Source organism: Mixophyes fleayi, chromosome 6 (genome assembly GCF_038048845.1).
Source record: "Mixophyes fleayi isolate aMixFle1 chromosome 6, aMixFle1.hap1, whole genome shotgun sequence".
Lineage (NCBI taxonomy): Eukaryota > Metazoa > Chordata > Amphibia > Anura > Limnodynastidae > Mixophyes > Mixophyes fleayi.
In genome coordinates, this window is record NC_134407.1 from 139,488,474 (window position 1) to 139,510,475 (window position 22,002).

A 22,002-nucleotide genomic window follows, 5' to 3' on the forward strand; every position below is an offset into this window, starting at 1 on the left:
CCGCGTCTAGCGCCATAGTTATTTGCTTCATGTATTTTTACATGCATGAGACTAACAGGCGGCACAGACTCCTCAGAACCCTGCATTCACTGTCTGAGCAGCACTGAGCAAGTTGCTATCACAACTAAAGGTAAGTAAGGGAGCTGTATAGAGAAATATAGGATGGGGGCTCTAAAGAGAACTATAGAGAAGGGGCTGAGAGCTAGATGGTGTCAATGAGAGATACATGGAGGGGACGAAGAGAGAGACATAGAGGGGGTGAAGAGCGATACACGGAGGGGGCGATGAGTGAGATATGGAGGGGGCGAAGAGAGAGACATAGAGGGGGCGAAGAGAGAGACATAGAGGGGGCGAAGAGAGATACATGGAGGGGGCGAAGAGAGATACATGGAGGGGGCGAAGAGCGATACACGGAGGGGGCGATGAGTGAGATATGCAGGCAACAATAATACAGTTTTTCCGCTCTCTTATTTTGTGAATAAAGACACTGTTGATAATAGGGCCCCCATCTGTCTTAAGTACCCCATGCACCCCAAGGCCTTTATCCAGTCCCTGTTGACAATATTATTTGTAGCTATTTTTTTATTTTTTTTAAAAAAACATGTTATGGATCTTTAGTGAATTTACTGTGAGAAACATATAGAGCGGTTTATTTATCATGAAGGACAACCAAAGATATGCCTAGGGCAGCAACATTCAAAGGACAGCATAAAATGCACAACTGCCAACAGTTCACAGAAAGTGTCCCAGATTTAAAAGATGTGTACTGATTTTTCATCATTGACCAGCGACATCATAAGATTAATTTTTTTCCTGCATATTTGATGCAACGCTCACCATCAGTTCTTGCTATCTAGAGTTTGTCTGTTTATCGTTATTGAGGAGAATTACAATCTAAAAATATATATAAAGGATTACATTCAGTAAATATGACATGATGAGGATTGTAGCATACTAAAACCAGTCTAGATTGAACCATATGTGGCGAGTTTAGAGGCACCTGCTCATTAAAAGTTTCCCAGAAAATAATTTTGAAATGTTGGCAACTATGATATTGGTTTTATATCTATTTAGATTTTCACTGATGTCCACATATATCTATAATGTACAACATACACAAACAGCACCACCTCCATATTGAGTGTGACACCCTCTTGTGCCATCTGAAAGTATGTGTGTTAAATTAATATGTCCATTATTTAAGGCGGCGGTTCCCAAACTGTGCGCCGCGGCTCCCAGGGGTGCCGCGGCGCTGTCACTGGGGTGCCGCGGGCCAAGTATTAAAAAAAAAAGCACAGAAACTTACCAATCCGCCAGGCGCCGGGACCCAGAAGCCTCATCTCTCCCGCAGCTGTCACTGAATATCGACGTCAGTGACAGCTGCGGGAGAGAGGAGGCTGCTGGGTCCCAGCGCCCGGCGGATTGGTAAGTTTCTGTGCTCTTTCTTTTTTTTCTATGGCTGGTGCGCGGCAGAGGAGTGAGAGGGAGAGTGACAGCGGGGCAGACAGCGGGGAGACAGCGGGGCACAGCGGGGCAGACAGCAGGCGGGCAGACAGAGGGGCACAGCGGGCAGACAGAGGGGCACAGCGGGGCAGACAGCGGGCAGACAGAGGGGCACAGCGGGGGAGACAGAGGGGCAGAGAAGTGTGACAGCGGGGCAGATGAGTGTGACAGAGGGGCAGAGGAGTGTGACAGGGGCAGACAGCGGGGCACAACAGGACAGGAGTGTAACGGGCAGAGGAGCGTGACAGCTGGGGCACAACGGGACAGGAGTGTAGCAGGGGCAGAGGGAGCGTGACAGCTGGGGCACAACGGGACAGGAGTGTAACAGGGGCAGAGGAGGGTGACAGCTGGGGCACAACGGGACAGGAGTGTAACAGGAGCAGAGGAGGGTGACAGCGGGGCACAACGGGACAGGAGTGTAACAGGGGCAGAGGATGGTGACAGCTGGGCACAACGGGGCAGAGGAGTGTAACAGGGGCTGAGGAGTGTAACGGGCGCACAATGGGACAGAGGAGTGTGACAGGGGCGCACAATGGGACAGAGGAGTGTGACAGGGTCGCACAATGGGACAGAGGAGTGTGACAGGGGCGCACAATGGGACAGAGGAGTGTGACAGGGGCGCACAATGGGACAGAGGAGTGTGACAGGGGCGCACAATGGGACAGAGGAGTGTGACAGGGGTGCACAATGGGACAGAGGAGTGTGACAGGGGCGCACAATGGGACAGAGGAGTGGGACAGGGGCGCACAATGGGATAGAGGAGTGGGACAGGGGCGCACAATGGGACAGAGGAGTGCGACAGGGGCGCACAATGGGACAGAGGAGTGTGACAGGGGCAGAGGAGGGTTACAGCATGCCTGGATGCAGAGGGGGCAATAAGTATTAAACTAAATAAGTATTTCTGTTCTGACCTAAATACTTATTACCATTTTTTGACCCAACTACTTCTAAAACAGGACTGCTCAATAATTATTTTGGAGGGGTGCATTGAAAAAATTTGGAGACTCTAAGGGTGCCACGAACTGCAAAAGTTTGGGAACCACTGATTTAAGGGTATGCCCACATTTTACCTCAACCATGTCAGCAATACAGTACTGCTTATACTTACTATGACCACTGGGGGGCAGTGTTCAGTTAGGGACGGTTACATTAACTAAATAAAACACAACTTCACCAATCTGAACAAATACACAGACAATATGTTTATCTTTACAACATATACTTTATTGAACATTGAAATATTTAAAATAATCTTTTTATCTATTTAATTAGTACAATATCTTTGATACTAAATTATTTTGGATAGTTTCTGCACCTAGGACACTATCATGTCTTTTAATTAGTTTTATGTTATTTTGTTTAGTTATGATATTTAATCAGTGCCCAGCCAGGGACTTCAGACTACAGCACTGCCTAGCCTAGCTTGTCTAGACAAATGATCCCTTCTCTATATATCAGAAAAGTTTCACGTACTCCTCATGGGTTTATCTAAAGATTAGGCAATATTTTTCCATTAAAACATCCCATTTTCTCATTTGAGCATTTAAGAAATATTAAAAGCTATTTTGCAAGATTAATACCACCAAGAAGCGGCAGCAGTCAAATAAATAGGACAATGAATAACCTTTGCTGAGCCCGATTAGAAATGCTACTAATTTAATTGCTCCCTAATTGGTAATTGGAATTCCAATAGGTTACAGCACCTGGGTGAAAACAACAAGTCCTGTATTATTGCAGGAGGTTTACTGATCTTCAAGATGCTGAATAGTAATTACAATTGTTATCTCTGAGTACACAGGAGTACAGATGTCTATTGAATAAATAAAACACTTTTTTCCTGTGCTCTTATGCTATGGAGATTTTGTATCCTGAACAAAAGAATGAACAGCCTCAGCCAAGCGTGGGCACAAAGTCGTAGTACAAATGGCACATTGAGCAGTAACCCATAGCAACGAGGGCCATGATTTAGCATTAGGTACGGTTGGCATGTGCCTACTTTCTCTGCACAATGTAAATTTTAATTTTTTTACCGCATCAAAGAAGAGTGAACAGAGAAAAAGCAGACATGGGTTAAGATTATTTGTGGCAATAAGTGAAATGTACAGACCTCCAAGACTGTGGAATGTAAAAGCTGTGGCTTGTGGAAGCGGTGGGGTTTGGAGCACTATTGTGTAGCTACAGGCTTAACTTAGGTAAATAGAGCCCTTATAGCGACCAATTAGATCTTTTCTTTCATTACTGTATAGAGCTTAGACTGAAAGCTATTGTATGTTACATTTCAGTCTAAACTGAAATTGCATGTATGTGCTACAGCATATTTGTGCCATTTGTATATGATTAAGTTAGTATTAAAGAAGTCGCATATTGTTTTTCTTTTTTTACCCATAAATTTCTATGTGTTTTCAGGCCCAGAGTGACAATCTCAACTCGGGTGCCACTGAGTGTAGTAATGCATACCTCCCAACTGTGCCGACTAAGGGAGGCACAGTTCCTATTTCAGGGGATTGTCCCACCAACCCGGTTATCAGGAATTTGCCCCAAGCAGTTGGGAGAAATATGCCACTGAGAGTAATACTATTTCAATTCCGTGCATACCAGTGCACACAGCAACGCAACACCACTACTGGCCAACATGGCCAAATGATTGTGATTGGCTGAACAGCTTGGTCACTCCAGGTAACAGACATTCAGCAGTGGGTGCTTGTAGTGAGCAGTTCTGTTGGCTTTTGTGGAGGGGGTTACAAAGGCAAAAGGATTTCCTGTTGGATTATTACAGATCAAAAATTTTTATTTTATAATAAATTTAGTTGATGAGGGTTTGGGGATTGTTTTATTCAGTTACCTTTATGTATAGGAGTGTTTTATCTACTTCTTTTTACACTTTTGGTATAATGGGCAGTTCTCTTAGAAACCCTGATCTATTACACTGGAGCTACTAAGATGACAAAGTTGTCCCAGCGTAGGAGATCAGGCTATAGAGCATTTTAATGTTCGCCCTATTTCATACCTGCCGACTTTCTTCAGCTCCATTCCGGGAGCCAGCCAGTGGAGGGGGGCGTGAGGGGGCGGGACGGCCAAAATGGGGGCATTTTGGCCCCACCCCCTGTGACGTCATGACGCAAACGTGTCATTTAACAGTGGGGGTCGGGGCCAAACACCGCTATTCACCAGGAAATGGGGCGTTTGGGATCTAATTCTGCCCACTTCACTAGGAAGTGGGGCACTTCCTAGTGAAGTGGGCAGAATTCGGGAGATTGCCACACGAGTCCGGGAGACTCTCGCAAAATGCGGCTTACCCGGCTTAGAGTAAGTATTGTCAGCCCCCGTCGGCACAGGCTTGCCCATACTTTTGCATGAGGGAGTATGCTCAACAGTGAAAAATAGGGACAATTCCAATAGCAAAAAGTTTTAGGGACAAATCTTTAAAATCTGGCAGAGACTGTCTTTGCTGCAGTGTGCATTTGAACTAATATAATACAGAAAATCTTTCATATGTGGCTGGTACTGAATGATTGATCTGGCTTCTCTAATTACATGTAATATTAAATGTATTTCGAGACAAAGATTCCATGTCCCATCCCAGCAATAAGCTCTACTTTGTCCTGTCACTGTCTGACAATGGTTGCCTGGCAACATGATTGTAAACACCTCTCAACTGTCTAGGCTGCAGGGAGCAATGAGCAGTGTGATCAAAAATGGAAGCTCCACAGCACAGCCCTAAACTGGGCAAAGAGATTAACTTTGTGGCACAGGACATGATCTGGTAAACATCCATCTCTCTAATGCTATATCTTATCTGTGTACATCATGCAGGGGAAGTGTATGTATATAGTTCAGCTGATTCTACATGTGTACATAGTGCATGTAAAACATGTTTACATACAGAAGGTGGATAGGTCTGTTTATATAGTGTAGTAGAATGATCTGTGTGTATATATAGTGCTTCTTTGAAATGTTTTTGAAAATGTACCTATTTTATATAACTGCACAGTATGTTTTCTTTTTTTCTGCATGTTACATGCAATTCTATGTGTAATCAAAAAAGCATCTAGTCATCATCAAATTCAGGGAAGATTACATAATGGTAATGTAGTGTTCCAATATCCACGTAAACAGTATCACGCATAGGGTCTAATTTAGAGTCGGACGCAGTGTGCGTCTAAGACTTCTATGAAAGAGCAGGAGTGGGAGTGTGCCGCAGCTTGGTAGGGTATTACAAGTGGCATGCAACCCCAGTTGCGTCCCTCTTGTAATACCCTACTAAGCTGCGACCAGTTCTCACAGCTAGCTAACTACTTGCGCCACCTAATTCCTGCCGCACCTTTTCTGTCTTTTATGACGTCTTGATCCGACTAGGGTAGTTTTTGCGGGTATACGCCCATAGTATCTAAATTATTCATGGTCACGCCTACATAATTCCGTGTTCCACCCTTTCCCTCGTACTGAGACACAAGCTGTCGCAAGTGTACACTGCATCTGAAAAGCAGACGGAACTGTAGGGAACTGTTGCTTACTGCGCATGCACGTCAGTGGAAATGTGCAGGATGCGCCTGAAATGGACTTTGAGCACTGTCGGACACAGTGTGCTAAGATTCATAGGCTCAGCAGCAAAGTGTCCTGAAAACTATTTTAAACTTTCTTGCCAACTTTCTAACTCTGTTCTCCGGGAGGACAGGTTATGTGACAGGGGTAGGAGGGGGCGTAAGGCGTCACCAGTGCTCTGCCCCCACTATAAACCTATAAAATGGCGAAGTTCATGGCATTCAATAGCGGGGGTTGGGGCTCAATGACGTGATTAAGCCCCGCCCCTATATTAAATGCTGTGAATATCTGCATTTTTTAGGATCCGGTAGGTTTGTCTACTCTTCCAGGAGGAGTCCCCGAAATTTGTGAGCCTCCTGGAAATTAGAGAGTAGGCAAGTTTGATTTTATAATATAAGCAATTATGTACATATGGTGATGTGATGTGATTTAACTATTCAAGAAGGCTCTTGTGCATGCACATAATGCAGGGAGAACACAGGGAATGATTTGTATCGATCATATTTCACATAAATACTCTTTATATGTACTGAAAAAATATCTTCCCTACTAATTGGAAATACCCTTATCATGCCCCATGTTGTTACTGCAACTCAGCAATCTTCCCATCTCCTCATATCTAATCCATTTAAACAAATCCCTAATGCTTGCTTACATTTTCCTCCGTTTTTCTTGGCTTATTAAGAAAAACTATTATATCAGAAAAGTAGATATCTATACGCACACTTCTTGTATATACATAAAGTAGGGAATTCAATTAGCTGCAAAATGTCTCCAGAATGTCCATGAGACACTTTGCAGCGGAGATTTTGACAGAAATCTCCGCTCATTTTTCCTCACACCTCTATGGGGTGGAGATTTCTACCGTAATTACCAGCAATCTGCGCAGTGCGATGTCCGTGCGCCACATTGCCGGAAATATAATTCCCCCCAAAGAAAGCACTATTTTGATTTACCAGCTGGCAGCGATATCTTAAAGGTCCACAGCACATATTCATTTATTTCCAAATTCTCTTTTTATGCCTTGTATTATCCATGTTAGTGTAAGCATCCTGACAGGGTCATATTTTCTAGTGTGCATTTAATAGTTAACATTGAATACATTTCTCACGTCATTGATTGAAAGGTCACCAGGTTTAAATATATCTCTCAATGAAGTGTCACAAACACCATGCAATGTACATAAAATATTTATAGCTGTATTGTGAGAAAGCCATCGCTGCATGCTGTGCAGAACGTTTCACTCGTTATAACAATTGGAGACATAAATGAAAAGAATTGTGAAGGAAAGAAAGGTGGTGTTGCCCATAGCAACCAATAAGATTATGAAAGATTCTGCCGCAGTTTGCAAAATGAAAGCAGACATTTGATTGATTGCTATAGGCATCACCACCAGTTTCCTTTGTACAATAGCTCATAAATGTCACCCATTGTCTAATTAACATACAGGGCCTGATTCATCTTCAGACGCAAGTCCTGTTGCGTACCGTATTTTGCGTGAAATTGCTCTGCGCATGCTCAGAAACGCACTGTGTGCGTGAGCGCATGCAAATCCAGGCTCAAAAGCAAATGACACTTCTGACTGCCTACGATATGAAGGGCAGAAAGGGGGAGGGGAGAGGTGTATGCACATGTGCAATATACACTAAGGACGTGCCGAGGTTGAGCGCACGCACATTTCGTTAGATTCAAGTTCTGAGCATCTCTGAGATACGTGGTTTTTAGCCTTATCATTTGCACCAGCTGCAGGGCAGGTGTAAGTGGTGATTGAAAGTGATGACAGACACACATGCATGGCACAACATGTGTTTGCAATTAAAACTGTAAACATGCATTTTATGTAGAGTAGGCATTGAGAACATCCTAAAATATGCATTTCATTTAAAAAAAAAAAGATTAAAAAAAAGTTAATGTATTTTTATTAATGATTATAGTATTACGAGGTGTTAAAATATTTTTTTTATTTGTTTTGATGGGACTTTATATTGCACATATGCATTGTGCGTATCCTGCAGTGTGTTCTGTGTGTGTGTGCATACAGCAAGTACCATATAGCCACAGCATTCTTATACCCATTTTCAAATGGAAACAGGTCTTGAAATCCCCTTGTACTTGAATACGACCATACGTGTGTACAATCTCCGTCCAATTTTAAAAAGACGTAAATTGCATTCACTTTGCATTCCTTGATGAATCATACCCACATATCAGAAAGAGATCCTAATAAATACATGAGATAAGAATATCACAAACGACATTGCTACCTGAATACAACAATATCCTTTACAGGAAGTTAATTAGTATGGTAATAAAAATAATAATATAAATAATAAATTAATAAATAAACATTGTAATATGTGTGATGGGGATTGTAACAATATGAACATAAAGGAGAGCTACAGTATATGTTTTTACCTAATGCACCAGTAAACTAGCAGAACGCAACGGGGGCCCAGCTCATGTGACCCTGTCTATAGCAAAGACAGCTGCACTTAGTCAAACTTAATTTTTTAACGCTCCAATCACTGGAGTGTATGAGCAGGCTGCTCAGAGCACAACCAAGGTGTCAGGGAGAGGGGGCGGGGAGGGGAGCTTTCCTCTAGTATATCTAATTACAAAACACTGTCATTCTAAAATTGAAAATTACACATTGGTAATGTATACTAACATATCACTTAATATTTAATTCAAAGTAGACAGTGCTGTACTGTATAAACTTAAAGCAAAGAACAGATTTATGTAAAAAAAAATTAAGTGTAATACGTAAAGTTGGTTGGTTTTTTACAGTGTAAGGACTAGATTTACTAAACTGTGGGATTGAAGAGGTGGAGATGTTGCCTATAACAACCAATCATATTTTAGCTGTAAATTTGTAGAATGTACTAAATAAATGATAACTAGAATCAACTAACTTTACATATTACACTTAGAAAAATGTAAGTGTAGTTTTTGTTTTCCAATACTTTTTCAAACCCGCAGTTTAGTAAATATACGTATGTGCACCCACATGTTACTATTTAGGTTTAGATTCACTTAAAGGAGCACATATATAAAATTAAAAATAAACGCTTTAATTCCCTCTTTGTGTGTTTTTAGGAAATCGCATATCAAGTCAGAGATGGAAACTGCAAAATTGTGGCCAGATAATTGGGGATTTTTAGCAACTCCTTATAACGAGGTACAAATTCATATATAAGAACTATGTAAAGCAGACACTATATGCATTGTAGGGCTGTTTTACTGTATGGTGTTTAGAAGAGTCCTGTGAACCAGCTTCCACTGGAACAGCTGGATGCTGTTCACTGAACTTGTCTAGAGAATAGTCAGCAGGGGGCGCTGATCATTACCCACTACAGATACCGAAACAGAGTAGGACACAAGAGTCAAGAGACCTCACTGTTTATCTGAATTGTTCGTGTTGTGAAGGGTTTAATTTGTGCTGAAACTCAGGTAGAGATTTTGGGCAATGACAGATGCACACAGAGTTCTTACCTGATCAAAATTGGTACACCTACCATTCGTCTTTTGATCTGGGCCTGGGTGCAGATATTAGGGGCAGGGGATAATCCCGCCTGAATATCCTACTCACCAATGTACTGGTGAGGCTCCCAACAAGAGAAAGACGAAACCGAACAATAATACTCACTGGGTAGTCACCGTCTCCTCTTGATGGTCGTCTGCAACTCCCAGGATTGGCATCTAGAAAAAGGGCTGCACATAACCGCCCACCCACAGAGCCATCTACTGGACTAGTATGTACCTCACACTATAGTGCTAGTTACAACAATACAACAGCAGCACCCTGATCCTAACAACGTTCTACCTCACCAGTATGCTACACAACATTAACTCCTAGTACTAGGAGTAGTGTGCTACCATGTCTACAATCTCCACAGTTCCAATACACCAATCCAAAGAATAACAGACAAGAAGTTACAATACCAGACACAAAAGACCTTTAATGGTGGCCCAACTCCTGGATCCTATAATGAGAAACAACTCATATGCTTACATTTAATGGGGGCCTGATGATTGAAGCAGGGGAAAAATGGGGCACTGATCTTTAAGGGACCACTACAAAATGGCCGCCTGGGGATTTAATGGGAATTTGAGGTCAGACTGGGCACGGTCTCACAATCACCTCCTATTGGTGTCTGGCATAGTGCCAAAATTTGTCTCCACAGGCCTATTGCCTGAATTAACTGTGCCCACAGGCTAATCCTGCATTAACTGTGCCCACAGGCTAATCCTGCATTAACTGTGCCCACAGGCTAATCCTGCATTAACTGTGCCCACAGGCTAATCCTGCATTAACTGTGCCCACAGGCTAATCCTGCATTAACTGTGCCCACAGGCTAATCCTGCATTAATGTGCCCACAGGCTAATCCTGCATTAATGTGCCCACAGGCTAACCCTGCATTAACTGTGCCCACAGGCTAGTCCTGCATTAATGTGCCCACAGGCTAATCCTGCAACTAATGCGTCCAATGAGGGAAATAACAAAAACCTTCAATCACTGGTTTCACGGGCCTGGTGCTCACTAATGCTGCATGGGTCTAGTGCCCAAATCGCGCCATGGGTCTTGTGTCCAACATAGGTGGCAGTTCAATCTTGTCCAGTCCCTCCAGTTGTCGGCACCTCTTCCCCAATTCAACGCTTCTCTTGATTGAAATTCTGCTTTCTTCAATTTGTGTCAGATTCCTCCTGTTGATTGCAGAGGGCTTTTCTTCCTCATCTTCTGGTTTCTTCTATGTTCGGGTTCCTGCACCTTTTCTTCCGTCTCCTTTTCTACGGCCGGCATCTTCTTTCTTCTGCTTTCTGTACTGATCTGAACAGACCAGTGTGGGGAGGGGGGAAGCTTAAGTGCAAATGGTCGGAGGTGAGCCCTGATTGGCTCACATTTCTAGCCACCGATTGGCTGGCAGCGTATCTTTTCTGATTCATTGTAACCAACACAGAAATTTAGAAGTCGCGGTATGAAAAATGTAAGTGAATGGAATTTGATAGTTCTGCAATCAAAGTAGTAGGAGAAGTGACGATATGGCATACCACCATATACACCCCCACTTCAACCACTGTGCATTTTGTATATATGCTATGTATAGTGCTCTAATATGTAATACTATGTGTATCTATAGTAAAACAAACAATCATTTAATTTTAACTTTAAAACGTTTAAATTCAAATTTAAGTAGTATAGTAAATATTTAAAAATCCATGTCCGCCAATTGAAAATATCATTTGCAAGTTATTAGTGTTTCTAATGCCAATTGGCGCATAACATATATATTAAAGAGGTTGCCAAAGTGGCGGCTTGAGTAGTACACATCCTTCTGTAACTTTAACTTAAAACCCTGCTTTCTCTTACTGGATTCCGGCTGTGCTTTTCAGTCATATATTTATAGATACAGACAGGGTTCTTTTATCATATTTGCCCAGGGATATTGCATAGCTCTTCTGCATTGGAGACAGTTTATCTATAGAGAAGCTTTGTGTTGTATCCCAGGACAGGAACCATGAACAACTTCCTGATAATATAAATGCATGGCTAAAAAACACAGAGCGGTAGAGGAAAATATAAAGCAATGCAACACTGTATGTACACAACTAGTCATTTTAAGTTGTCTGAAGATGGAAAACAACTTTGTTTCGAACATATCAACTTCTGACCTGGATATTCCATCTGACATGTTGTGAGTGTGAAAAGATAACTGAAGCTGTTACAGTAGTTAATATGGATGGGAGGGAGATGTAACACTTGGCAGTCAACCAGGATTGCTTAGTATTTTACTTTGTTGCAACAATATTATTGCTCTGTGCAAAATAATTAATCCTTAGGGATGAATTCAATTACCCTGGAGGTGTTTCCGGAATGTCCGCGAGACACCTTGCGGCGGAGATTTGACAGAAATCTCTGCTCATTTTACTCGCAAGGGAAAATGTGCAGGGATTTCCACCTTAATTGCAGGCAATGTGTGTGGCTCGATACAGCACATCGCCGGCAATTGATGTTCCCCTTTAGTGTGGCAGAGATGCTGTTGCTTTACCACCCTGAAGAATGAGAAAAAGGAACAATCTGCAAGCCACAATACTGTAAATTATGAATTAACGAAAAATGGTCTGTCAATGGCTCTTGGGTGCATTAGAAGATTTGAGGGACTGTGGTGAAAAGGTTTGCGCAGACACCTATTATAGTAGGTGTCAGCTAGTGTAAAGTGTTACTTAATGTTTATCACTGCTGATATACCACTATAAAAATATTGTTCATTATTTCTAAGGACTTAATAATATTTGAGCTCTTCCAGATGCCACAGTAAAAAGATATTCATTGATGAGGGGGGGGGGGGGGGGTCGGGTTGTATATAGAAGTATTGTTTGTTTTTAAAGGCACTTATACCTACAGATATCCACTAATCAGCAACAACATTAAAACCACCGACAAGTGAAGTGAATAACATTGATGATCTCATTACAATGGCACCTGACAAGGGGTGGGGTATATTGAGCACCTCTTAGTGTCTGTCCAAGAATAATTAAAATAGTTTTTTGTATTGATTCATAATTAAAATTTAGCATTTTATTATGTTTAAACAAAAACCACAACTACAAATATTTACAATATTAAAAATTTGTTATTCAATAAAACTTTAAAAAACTTCTTTATTTGTTATTTTAAGTGTATTAACATTGTTTCAAATAAGTAAAAACAATAACAAAATGGCTAAATATTTTTAAACCCCCATGTCAACTTAAATCTCCAGCTCACAAGTAGATGTGTTAGAAACAACTTTAGTATATGCAGATCTTGTTCCACCTTGCAAACGGAACAATAAATTTAAATAAATAGAAAAGCATTGTTTATCAATCCCATGTTGCCTTACAATCACTTGACACTTCTTAAGTTCTGTTCCATGTTATTACCACCTTATAAACAGAGAAGTCAGATTGTATTATAATGCAGAGTTTGTCATTTCAGCTGGTAGGAAACAAGATTGAAGAAAAAAAGGTCCTTTTAACAGTTCCGGAACACCTACAGGCTCGAACTGTGACCCCACTGGAAAAGTACATCAAGGTCAGACACCTGAGCAGCTATGAAGATTTTTACAGTGAAGGGCATTTTGTGTGGCAAAATCATTATGGGGTCATACCACCTGGCACAATGGGATAGCTTGAGAGGATGGTAGCTAAAAATGCATGGACTCCATAACAACATTTGCACACCATTGTTTCTAGGGAGTGATACCATCCTGCCCCCTCCCCCCCTTTCATATCATTGCCACACTGGAGTTTTATTCTCTCCTAAGCAGAATTTTGGAACCCTAGAATGCTGGTTAGTGTACTGTGCTGTCAGTGTGCTATGTCACACACAGCAGAGAAGCTGCTATTCCCTGACACTGCTCTCCTTAGGCACATATTTAACAATAACCGGTGTTTTGGCACAATCATTTTCATTCCTTATAGCAATGAGAATTGCCGTCACGATAAGCTGCTGTCCCGATGAACACTACCGTTTATCTATCTCCTATATCCTCTATGATTACTATCACAAAGTGGCCACCTGTTCCATAATACTCTTCCCATAGGATTCCATGGCCAACGTCATTTTCAGACGGCGTTAGCCATCGGGGGGCACAAGATCCAATAATGTTTGATTTTCAGAACATGTAAATCACAAAAAATAGCCGTCCCCATAGAAACCTATGGGTGATGCGATTTCTTATGATAGCAGTGGGACCTCAGCAGATAAGATACTTAAAAATGCAGCTATCCTTCAAAAACTGCCATTTTCGTGGGATTCTAAACAAAAAAATTGCATAATAAATAGACCCCAACCTGCGGTGCGGGATCCGTGATCCATCTACAGCAATGCTCTCTCCATAGGCTTCAATGATTATTGCCATCTTCAGATGGTGTTAGCCATCACTCACAAGTCTTTTCGGAACTTGTTAAATCACGCAAAACAGCAGTCCCAATAGAAACCTATGGAGACTGCTCTTACATTTGAAATCCGTGGGAAAGCAGCAGATATCTCCAATATGTGTTGCAATCCTTTAGGTATAAAAAGAGGGGATACTTAAATTTGCAGTGGTCCCCCAATTAGGGATTAGGAGTTTGTTAAATAGGCCCATTAGAGAAGAAGAGCTGGCAGAGCCCTGAGCAGCACAGGTGGCTGCTACAAGGGTCCCAGCAACGGTGTTGTTCTGATGGGCCCCATAAAAGCTGCTGCTCCAGCAACCATGTAATTACACCCATTGGCTTGCATCATTGACACTAATGAGCAAAACTTATGGTTTTCACCTGCAAAAAGAAAGCCTACTATGTGAGGTGACACGTAGCATATCGCTCTCTGGTAACCCATAACAATAGGTGGGAAATGATTGACTGACTACTGATCAGGGCAGGGATCATTGTGACAGGCACTGAAATACATAGTGTTGTAGACACACTGGGGGAGAGGCTGCCATTAGTAATCTTGAGGCCTCTACAACTTTAATTGGGCCCTTCTCTTTCCCACCCCTTTATTCTGGTATTTACAATATTCCTCTCCAGTGACTAGTATAGAAAACAGAGCACATTTCCGTGGCTACTGTATGGAAATCTGCTGGATAGTATACCTCCCCCTCCTTTTCCGATCTACTCACTGTCTGCTGGACTGTTGCTTGCTTGTTACACGTAAGGGGAAACCATTGGGAGCCATCGGTAACACCTAGCTGATAGCTTCCCAGCATGCGTCGATTTTTAAATAGCGTCAGACCGGAACATGAAGCCAGTAAAATACAGAAGTCTCTCTTTAAAACACCAGCTTAAAAATATAGGAAAGAACAGGGGTTCTAGTGAGGGTAACACTACATAGAGGTTCACATATAACTAAATTATAATTTACATACTTTACTGCAGAGAATAACTGGTAAGCAAGCTTGGCAATATAAATAGGGGTGGTATAAAAAGGGAGCACTGGATCAGAAAAATGTCTATCAAATCAGGGATAGAAGTGAGACTTAGCATAATTAATTAGTTATCTACAAGTTATGCTACTACCCCAGACTGCCCATTTATACTACTTTTCTTTCCCACAAGGCTCCCCACTTCAATTCCACATCTGATAACCCACATTACTACTTAGCGAGACAGTTTAAAGATAATCCTTCAGTAACACAAATAACACATTTATTAACTTCTTTGAAGCATTTCGGTTAAGAGTTCTGTAGTATGCACAATATTCTATTGTAGTGAATATGTAATTGGGAGGAGGTGGGCTGAGAGCCCAAACAGACTTGATGCATGAAATCTTCAGTTAATGAGTAGATACTTTAGAAACTCCACAAGAAAGCAACGCATATGATAAAAACAATCCTAATTGGGGGATATGAATTAAACAAGTGAGGGGTTTAAAATATGATCATCATCATTTATTTATATAGCGCCACTAATTCCGCAGCACTGTACAGAGAACTCATTCACATCAGTCCCTGCCTCACTGAGCTTACAGTCTAAATTCCCTAATATAGACACACACTCACACACAGACAGAAAGAGACTAGGGTCAATTTCGATAGCAGTGAATTAACCTACCAGTATGTTTTTGGAGTGTGGGAGGAAGCCGGAGCACCTGGAGGAAACCCACGCAAACACGGGGAGAACATACAAACTCCACACAGATAAGGCCATGGTCGGGAATCGAACTTATGACCCCAGTGCTGTGAGGCAGAAGTGCTAACCACTAGGCCATTGTGCTGATATATATTTTATTTGTAAATACTACTATATCTCCGATCTAAAGGTCTTGCATTTTATCCCACCCATGTCCAGGTTGGCCAGTCACCAGCTGTTCCTCAAACCACTCAGGGTCTAATAGGTTGGAGATCCACCATTCCAGAGCTGCAGCTTGAACGCTATGGCAGAGCCAAACACCTGAAGGGAGATTTCTGCAAATCAATGAAGTGGCCGGCTGAAGGCTTAGCCTAACGTCCTTACCAGCCAGAGTACATCCAGCCTCCACCACATGCTGTCACCCCAGAAGACAAACTTTGTAGCAAAAAATAGGCTGAAATGGAAATAGCAGTTTTTACATATTTTGCTCTGTCGACAGCAAGATGAGAAAAACAAATTTAAGACTATCTGTAAAAGTTAAAAATATGCAGAGAAAGTAAGTACTGAGTGCAAACATTGTACCATAAAACCTGATTTATGGTCTGCTTCGCCTCCAGCCTGTTATTTTGTACTATTTACATTATCGCATTAAAGGTTAGTAAAGCTGTATGTTGATTGAAATCAAGCTCCAAGCAGAGAGTTTAATGCTTCTCTACTGCAAGTCAAAATCTTCAGAAATGTGTTTCCAAGGAAATAAAGCTTCGGTACTGTCACTAACTCTATACATGACGATTTCATTTTAACTCATTTGCTGCTAAACAAGTAGGGAGATCTCTGTGTGGCCCTGTTTACACGTATGTGCTTCTATGTTTGTTTGGAAAATGTTCCCTGTACACGGCAGTGTAGCCTGATCTCTGTAAAAGTTTGGCCAACCATCTAAACTGGAATTTCCATTTTACAGTCCAGTACATCTGTTATGATTTTATAGGACCACCCACAATTTTCCCGTAATAGAGAGCACAGATTGCACCGCTTGATGAATTTCAGCACCCATGTATTTATGATTTGTTTATCTATTGGTTTCCCAAGGATCTATTCATAACCATTTATCACTATTCCACCCCTCCCACTATCTGATTACTACACAGTTACACTTCCAGCTTTTTATTTCAATTTTAATATGAGACCACTATATAAGTGTAGTGTGAACAGTAGATAGAGGGGCGGTCATGTCTCACCATGCAAAACACTCTGTTAAATCTACCCCTAGGAATGATTCTAGACAATCTGCGGGTTTGAAAAAGTGGAGATTTTGCCTATTGCAACCAATCAGATTCTAGCTGTCATTTTATAGAATGTACTAAATTAATACTAACTAGAATCTGATAAATTTACCCCCTGGATTACACCAATAACGGATGTATATAATATGGGATTTATGAGATAAATATTGATCCTAACCTCCCCCGGACACACACATACACACACATTAATACCATCAAGGCCTTGTGCTCATTAATTTAGTCATGTTATATACAAAATATGCTATAACCCTTTAGTAACAGATGGGATAATGCACCCTGTAAATTTTAGAAGATTTTAAGTCAATTATTAGGGACATACTAGCAGGAAGAATGAGGTTGTGTTGGGATAAAAGAATTGAAACTCAGCAGCAGTCAGGGAATAACACAGGCATATTACTGAACTGGAAATAAGGATATGGAAGATAATATGGAGATAGACGGAATAGCAGAAAATCTCTTGCAGTAGACAGTCCCTGATAATGCAGAAGACAGGCCGATGGTAACAGTTCAAAAAGCACAAACAGTTGAGCACTCTAGTATGTAACTATAGTAGAGCTACTTGTGAGTAGTGTGTTGCAGATGGAGGCGGTGTTTGTAAACCTGTGCCTGAAACTGTAGTCAGAAGCCAGATTCACGAAACTGTACCAAAGGAGATGCGGAGCCAGGGGTCAGGAGTCAGAAGTTAACGTAATGCAGAGCCAGGAACCATCTGAAGTAGAAGTTACAGAACCAGGAAGCTAGCATGTAAATGCTATAAGCGGCAATATGAAGCTGGACAGGTGAGGACCTACCTCAAGGAGACCCCCGAGTAAGAAGAAAGAGACCAAGTTGAACCAGAACACTGTACCAACATGAATATGAACATAGCAAGCTGGGAAAAGTACAAAAGCAACCACACACAAAAACCTAATTAGACCCTGCCCCCATGAAGAGAGGTCCAAATAACCCTAACAAGGTTTACTCAGGTAAAGCTAACGGAACCTAGCTTTTAATTTGTCCGCATGGAGACCCATAGCCCTCCCAATGCAGAAGGTAATGGAGTTAGTTTTGAACCTTCCTGGACTTTTTCAAACTACTGTATAATTCAGGAGGTCGAAATTTTGAAAATGCTGGACCTAAACATAAATTTCAGAAGAGAATCATTATGATCATCATTTATTTATATAGCGCTAGCAGATTCCATAGCGCTTTACAATTGGGTGCAAACAGTAATAAAACAATATTGGGTAATACATACAGAAAGGTATGAGGGCCCTGCTCGCAAGCTTACAATCTATGGGATAATGGTTTGATACAAAAGGGTAAGTGCTACATCATATTGCTTATTTGTCCAGCTAGAATTCAAAGGTTAAAAAGTATTTAGTGAGCTGTATGTTCAGTCACACAACTATGTCAGAGGGTTGTTACGTCTTGTGTTACGTGTGTAGAGTGTGGTAATAGGATAACCTAGGGAGATTTAGAGAGTGTAATATTATAAGCTTGTCCGAAGTGGTGGGTTTTCAGAGAATGCTTGAAGGTTTGAAGACTAGAGGAAAGTCTTACTGTGTGAGGGAGTGAATTCCACAAAGTGGATGCAGCCCGAAAAAGTCCTGTAACCAAGAATGGGAGATGTGATGAGAGTGGAAGAGAGATGCAGATCTTGTGTAGAATGAAAGTGTCGAGTTGGGAGATTTTTTGAGACAAGTGAGGAGATGTATGTTGGTGAAATTTTCTTGATGGCCTTGTATGTTAGTAGAATTTTATATTAGATTTGTGGAAATACAGGCAACCAATGTAGAGCCTGACAGAGTGGCTCAGCAGAGGAAGAACGGTTTGCAAGGAAAATCAATCTAGCAGCTGCGTGCAAAATAGATTGTAGGGGCTCGAGTCTGATTTTGGGAAGACCAACGGTGGTAATCGTTAATACAATTACCACAATTACGACACCCGCTTGACCTACAAATAAAAAACTAAAGTGTTAAAAAGCAATGTAAGGTTAAGCACTTAACCCAACATTGTCGCTTTACATTCAGATTACTAACAGTTGTGATGACAGTAAACTGTAGTGCCAGACAGCTCCTCATTCGAAATCACTTGTGGTCAGCATACTGCTCCATCAGTGATCAGCACAGTCGGTTTAAAGGTAAGTCTATTAATATTTACATTGCTTTTTAACACTTTAGTTTTTTATTTGTAGGTCAAGTGGGTGTCAGGTTTTTCGCAATCGAAAAGCTGTACCCAACCCAAGACTAGTAAGGAGGGAATTACAATAGTTGATGCGGAAGATGAGTGCATGAATTCAAGTTTTTGCAGTGTCTTGTGTGAGATATGTACGTATTCTGGAAATGTTCTTTAGATGTATGCAGCATGATGTAAATATAGTGTTGATGTGGGGAGCAAAGGATAGTTGTGAATCAAGGATTACACCTTGGTAGCAAGCTTGCGGGGTCAGATTTATGGTCATGTTGTCAACAGAAATACAAATATCAAGCAGGAAGCTTCTATTGTTGGGTGGGAATATTATTAATTCTGTTTTTGAAAAATTGAGTTTGAGTTGGCGAGAGGACATCCAAGACGAAATGGCAGAAAGACAGTCAGTAACTTGGGACAACGCAGATGGTGAGAGATAAGGAGAGGGTAGATAAATGTGTGTCATATGCATAGAGATGATACTAAAATCCAAAGGAGCTTATTAGCTTTCCAAGAGAAGTGGTGTAGATAGAGAAAAGCAGAGAATCTAGGACTGAGCCTTGTTGTACTCCAACTGATAAAGGAAGCGGAGCAGAGGTGGATCCAAAAAAAATAACACTGAAAGAACAACTAGAGAGGTAGGACGAGAACCAGAATAGGTCAGTGTCTTGAAGACCTACTGACTGTAGAATTTGTATGAGGAGAGAGTGGTCAACAGTGTCAAATGCAGTAGAGCGATCCAGGAGAATTAGAAGAGAGTAATGGTATTTACTTTTAGCTGTGATCAAATCATTGACAACTTTGGTCAACGCAGTCTCTGTGGAGTGGTGAGTGCGAAAGCCTGACTGAAGAGGACTCAATAGGTTGTCTGCAGAAAGGAAGCATGTGAGGTGAGTGTAGGCAATTCTCTCAAGAAGTTTGGAGGGGCATGGGAGCATTTTGTTTTTTTCAGAATAGGAATAATCTCTTTGTCCTTCAATAGTGATGGAAAGATACCAGTAGCAAGAGATAAATTACAGATTTTAGTTAGAGATGGAATGAGCAGAATGGAATTAATTCAGAATTCTTAAGTTCTGGACAGAGCTAATTGAACTGTCACAGGATAAATTCTCTTGATAATCTTGTATGGACCAATGAACTTGGATTCTAACTTCATAGACCTTTGGTGAATATGAAAGTTCTTAGAGTACAACCAGACATAATCTCTGATACGGAACTTAAAATGTCTATGATGTTGACCAAAGAATCTCTTTGCCTGGACTGTAGCTTGTGACAAAGCTGGTGATCCTTGCAACAAACAAATTTCAGAGTTCTTCAGAAGAACAAGCTTGAACAGGAGTGGATAATGAATGAGCCTTAGGGTGTAAACCATAAATGCCATAAAAAGGGGAGATTTCAGCAGCAGAAAGTGAATAGTTATTGTAGGCAAATTCTGCTCATGGTAGATATCACACCAAGGAGCCCAACATTTTAACTGTAGTAAGTAGATAGAGTGCTATGAAATAAACCACCTTGCTGAATCTGTCTATAACCACCCAAAATAAAAGTAAATACTTTTGAGGCTGGCAATTCCCCAATAGTCCATCAATATGTGTATATGTATATAAAAGGGTGTTTGGGAACAGGTAATGGATTAAATATACCATGAGGAATGGTTCAAGGAACCTTATTGAGGGATCAAATTTCACAAAATAGTACATAATCTCATATATTCTGGCTGCAGGTTGGCCATCAAAGCAATCGGGAAAAGGTCTTTAATCAACTTCTTAATACCAGGATGCCCAGAAAGTTTATGAACATGTAAGTCAAACAACAACTGTTGTTGACATGAATCATTAACAAAGGAGAGATTATGCCGTGGGAGTTTCCATGAGAGCTAAACATTGGTGCTTTCTTAATTTGACAGAGAGTTGGAGTCAGAGCTGCAAGAATCATTGACGCTGGAAGAATAGGTCAAGAATATTATCAGGGTTATGCTGGAAAGTTTTGGTACCTGGACGACAGGAAATAATAAAATTAAACCTGGGTGTTGCCTCATGGTGGATCCATTCAATTCTAAAATTGAACGGTCGGTAGGTATGGAAAACTAGTGTTGAAACAAAAGCTTTTTCGTTAACAACTCAAAAGCTTGAAGTGCCTGGGATGACCAAATGGATGGATTTGCCCTTTTCCTGGTTAAAGCTGTAATAGGGGCTACTATAGAAAATTGTGGAATAAATCTCCTATAATAATTTGAAATGTCCAGAAATCTTTGTACATCCTTTAAATTAGTGGGTACTGCCCAGTCAAAGATTGCTTACACTTTACTAAAAAGCACTGAGAAACCACCAGAATAAATAATGTACCTTAAGATTAAAATCTGAGGTACCTCATACTCACATTCCTCTCTTTTAGTGGATAATTGATTTTTCATAACCATTGAAGAACTTAACAGACATGTGATTAATGTTTAGACAAATTAGTTGATTAGATTAACATATCATCTTAGTAAATGACTGAAATGTCCCAAGAAATGATAGGAGGGTATCAATTATTAGATCCTGGAAGACTGCGAGAGCATTACAGAGCCCGAAAGGAATGTATAATATGAAGTGTTAGTATGTAAGTTTTCCACTGATCACCAGCTCTGATTCTTATGATGTTATGCGCTCCATGAAGATCTATTTTAGAGAAAATGGTGCCTTCAATAAGTTCAAATAACTCAGGTATTAAGGGCAATGTATATTGGTTCTTAATAGTGAACTTATTTAATTCTTGGAAATCAATACGTGGATGGAAACCTCAATCTTTTTTAGAGACAAAAAGAAGCCTTCTCCCACTGGGAGCCTGGAAGTGTGAATAATGTCCTTGTAAACATTCTCCTTTATGTATTTATCCATAGCTTAGGCTTCT

At 41.0% G+C, this 22,002-nt stretch overlaps 1 protein-coding gene across 1 annotated transcript; it reads left to right on the plus strand.

Annotated features, from left to right (window-relative positions):
• The first annotated feature begins 5,159 nt into the window (after positions 1–5,159).
• CIMIP1 (ciliary microtubule inner protein 1) lies at positions 5,160–16,322 on the plus strand. The gene is made up of 4 exons (XM_075215304.1): positions 5,160–5,266; positions 9,142–9,223; positions 13,023–13,118; positions 15,857–16,322. The coding sequence occupies exons 1-4, from the start codon at positions 5,199–5,201 to the stop codon at positions 16,010–16,012; spliced, it is 402 nt and encodes a 133-aa protein (XP_075071405.1). The 5' UTR covers positions 5,160–5,198; the 3' UTR covers positions 16,013–16,322.
• The last annotated feature ends 5,680 nt before the right edge of the window (positions 16,323–22,002 follow it).

Coding starts and splice junctions, on each gene's coding strand:
- CIMIP1 (XM_075215304.1), top strand. CDS start 5,199: ATGGAAGCTCCACAGCACAGCCCTAAACTGGGCAAAGAGATTAACTTT. Junction 9,224..13,022: donor TAGCAACTCCTTATAACGAG/GTACAAATTCAT, acceptor TTGTCATTTCAG/CTGGTAGGAAACAAGATTGA. Junction 13,119..15,856: donor CACTGGAAAAGTACATCAAG/GTCAGACACCTG, acceptor ACCCATGTCCAG/GTTGGCCAGTCACCAGCTGT.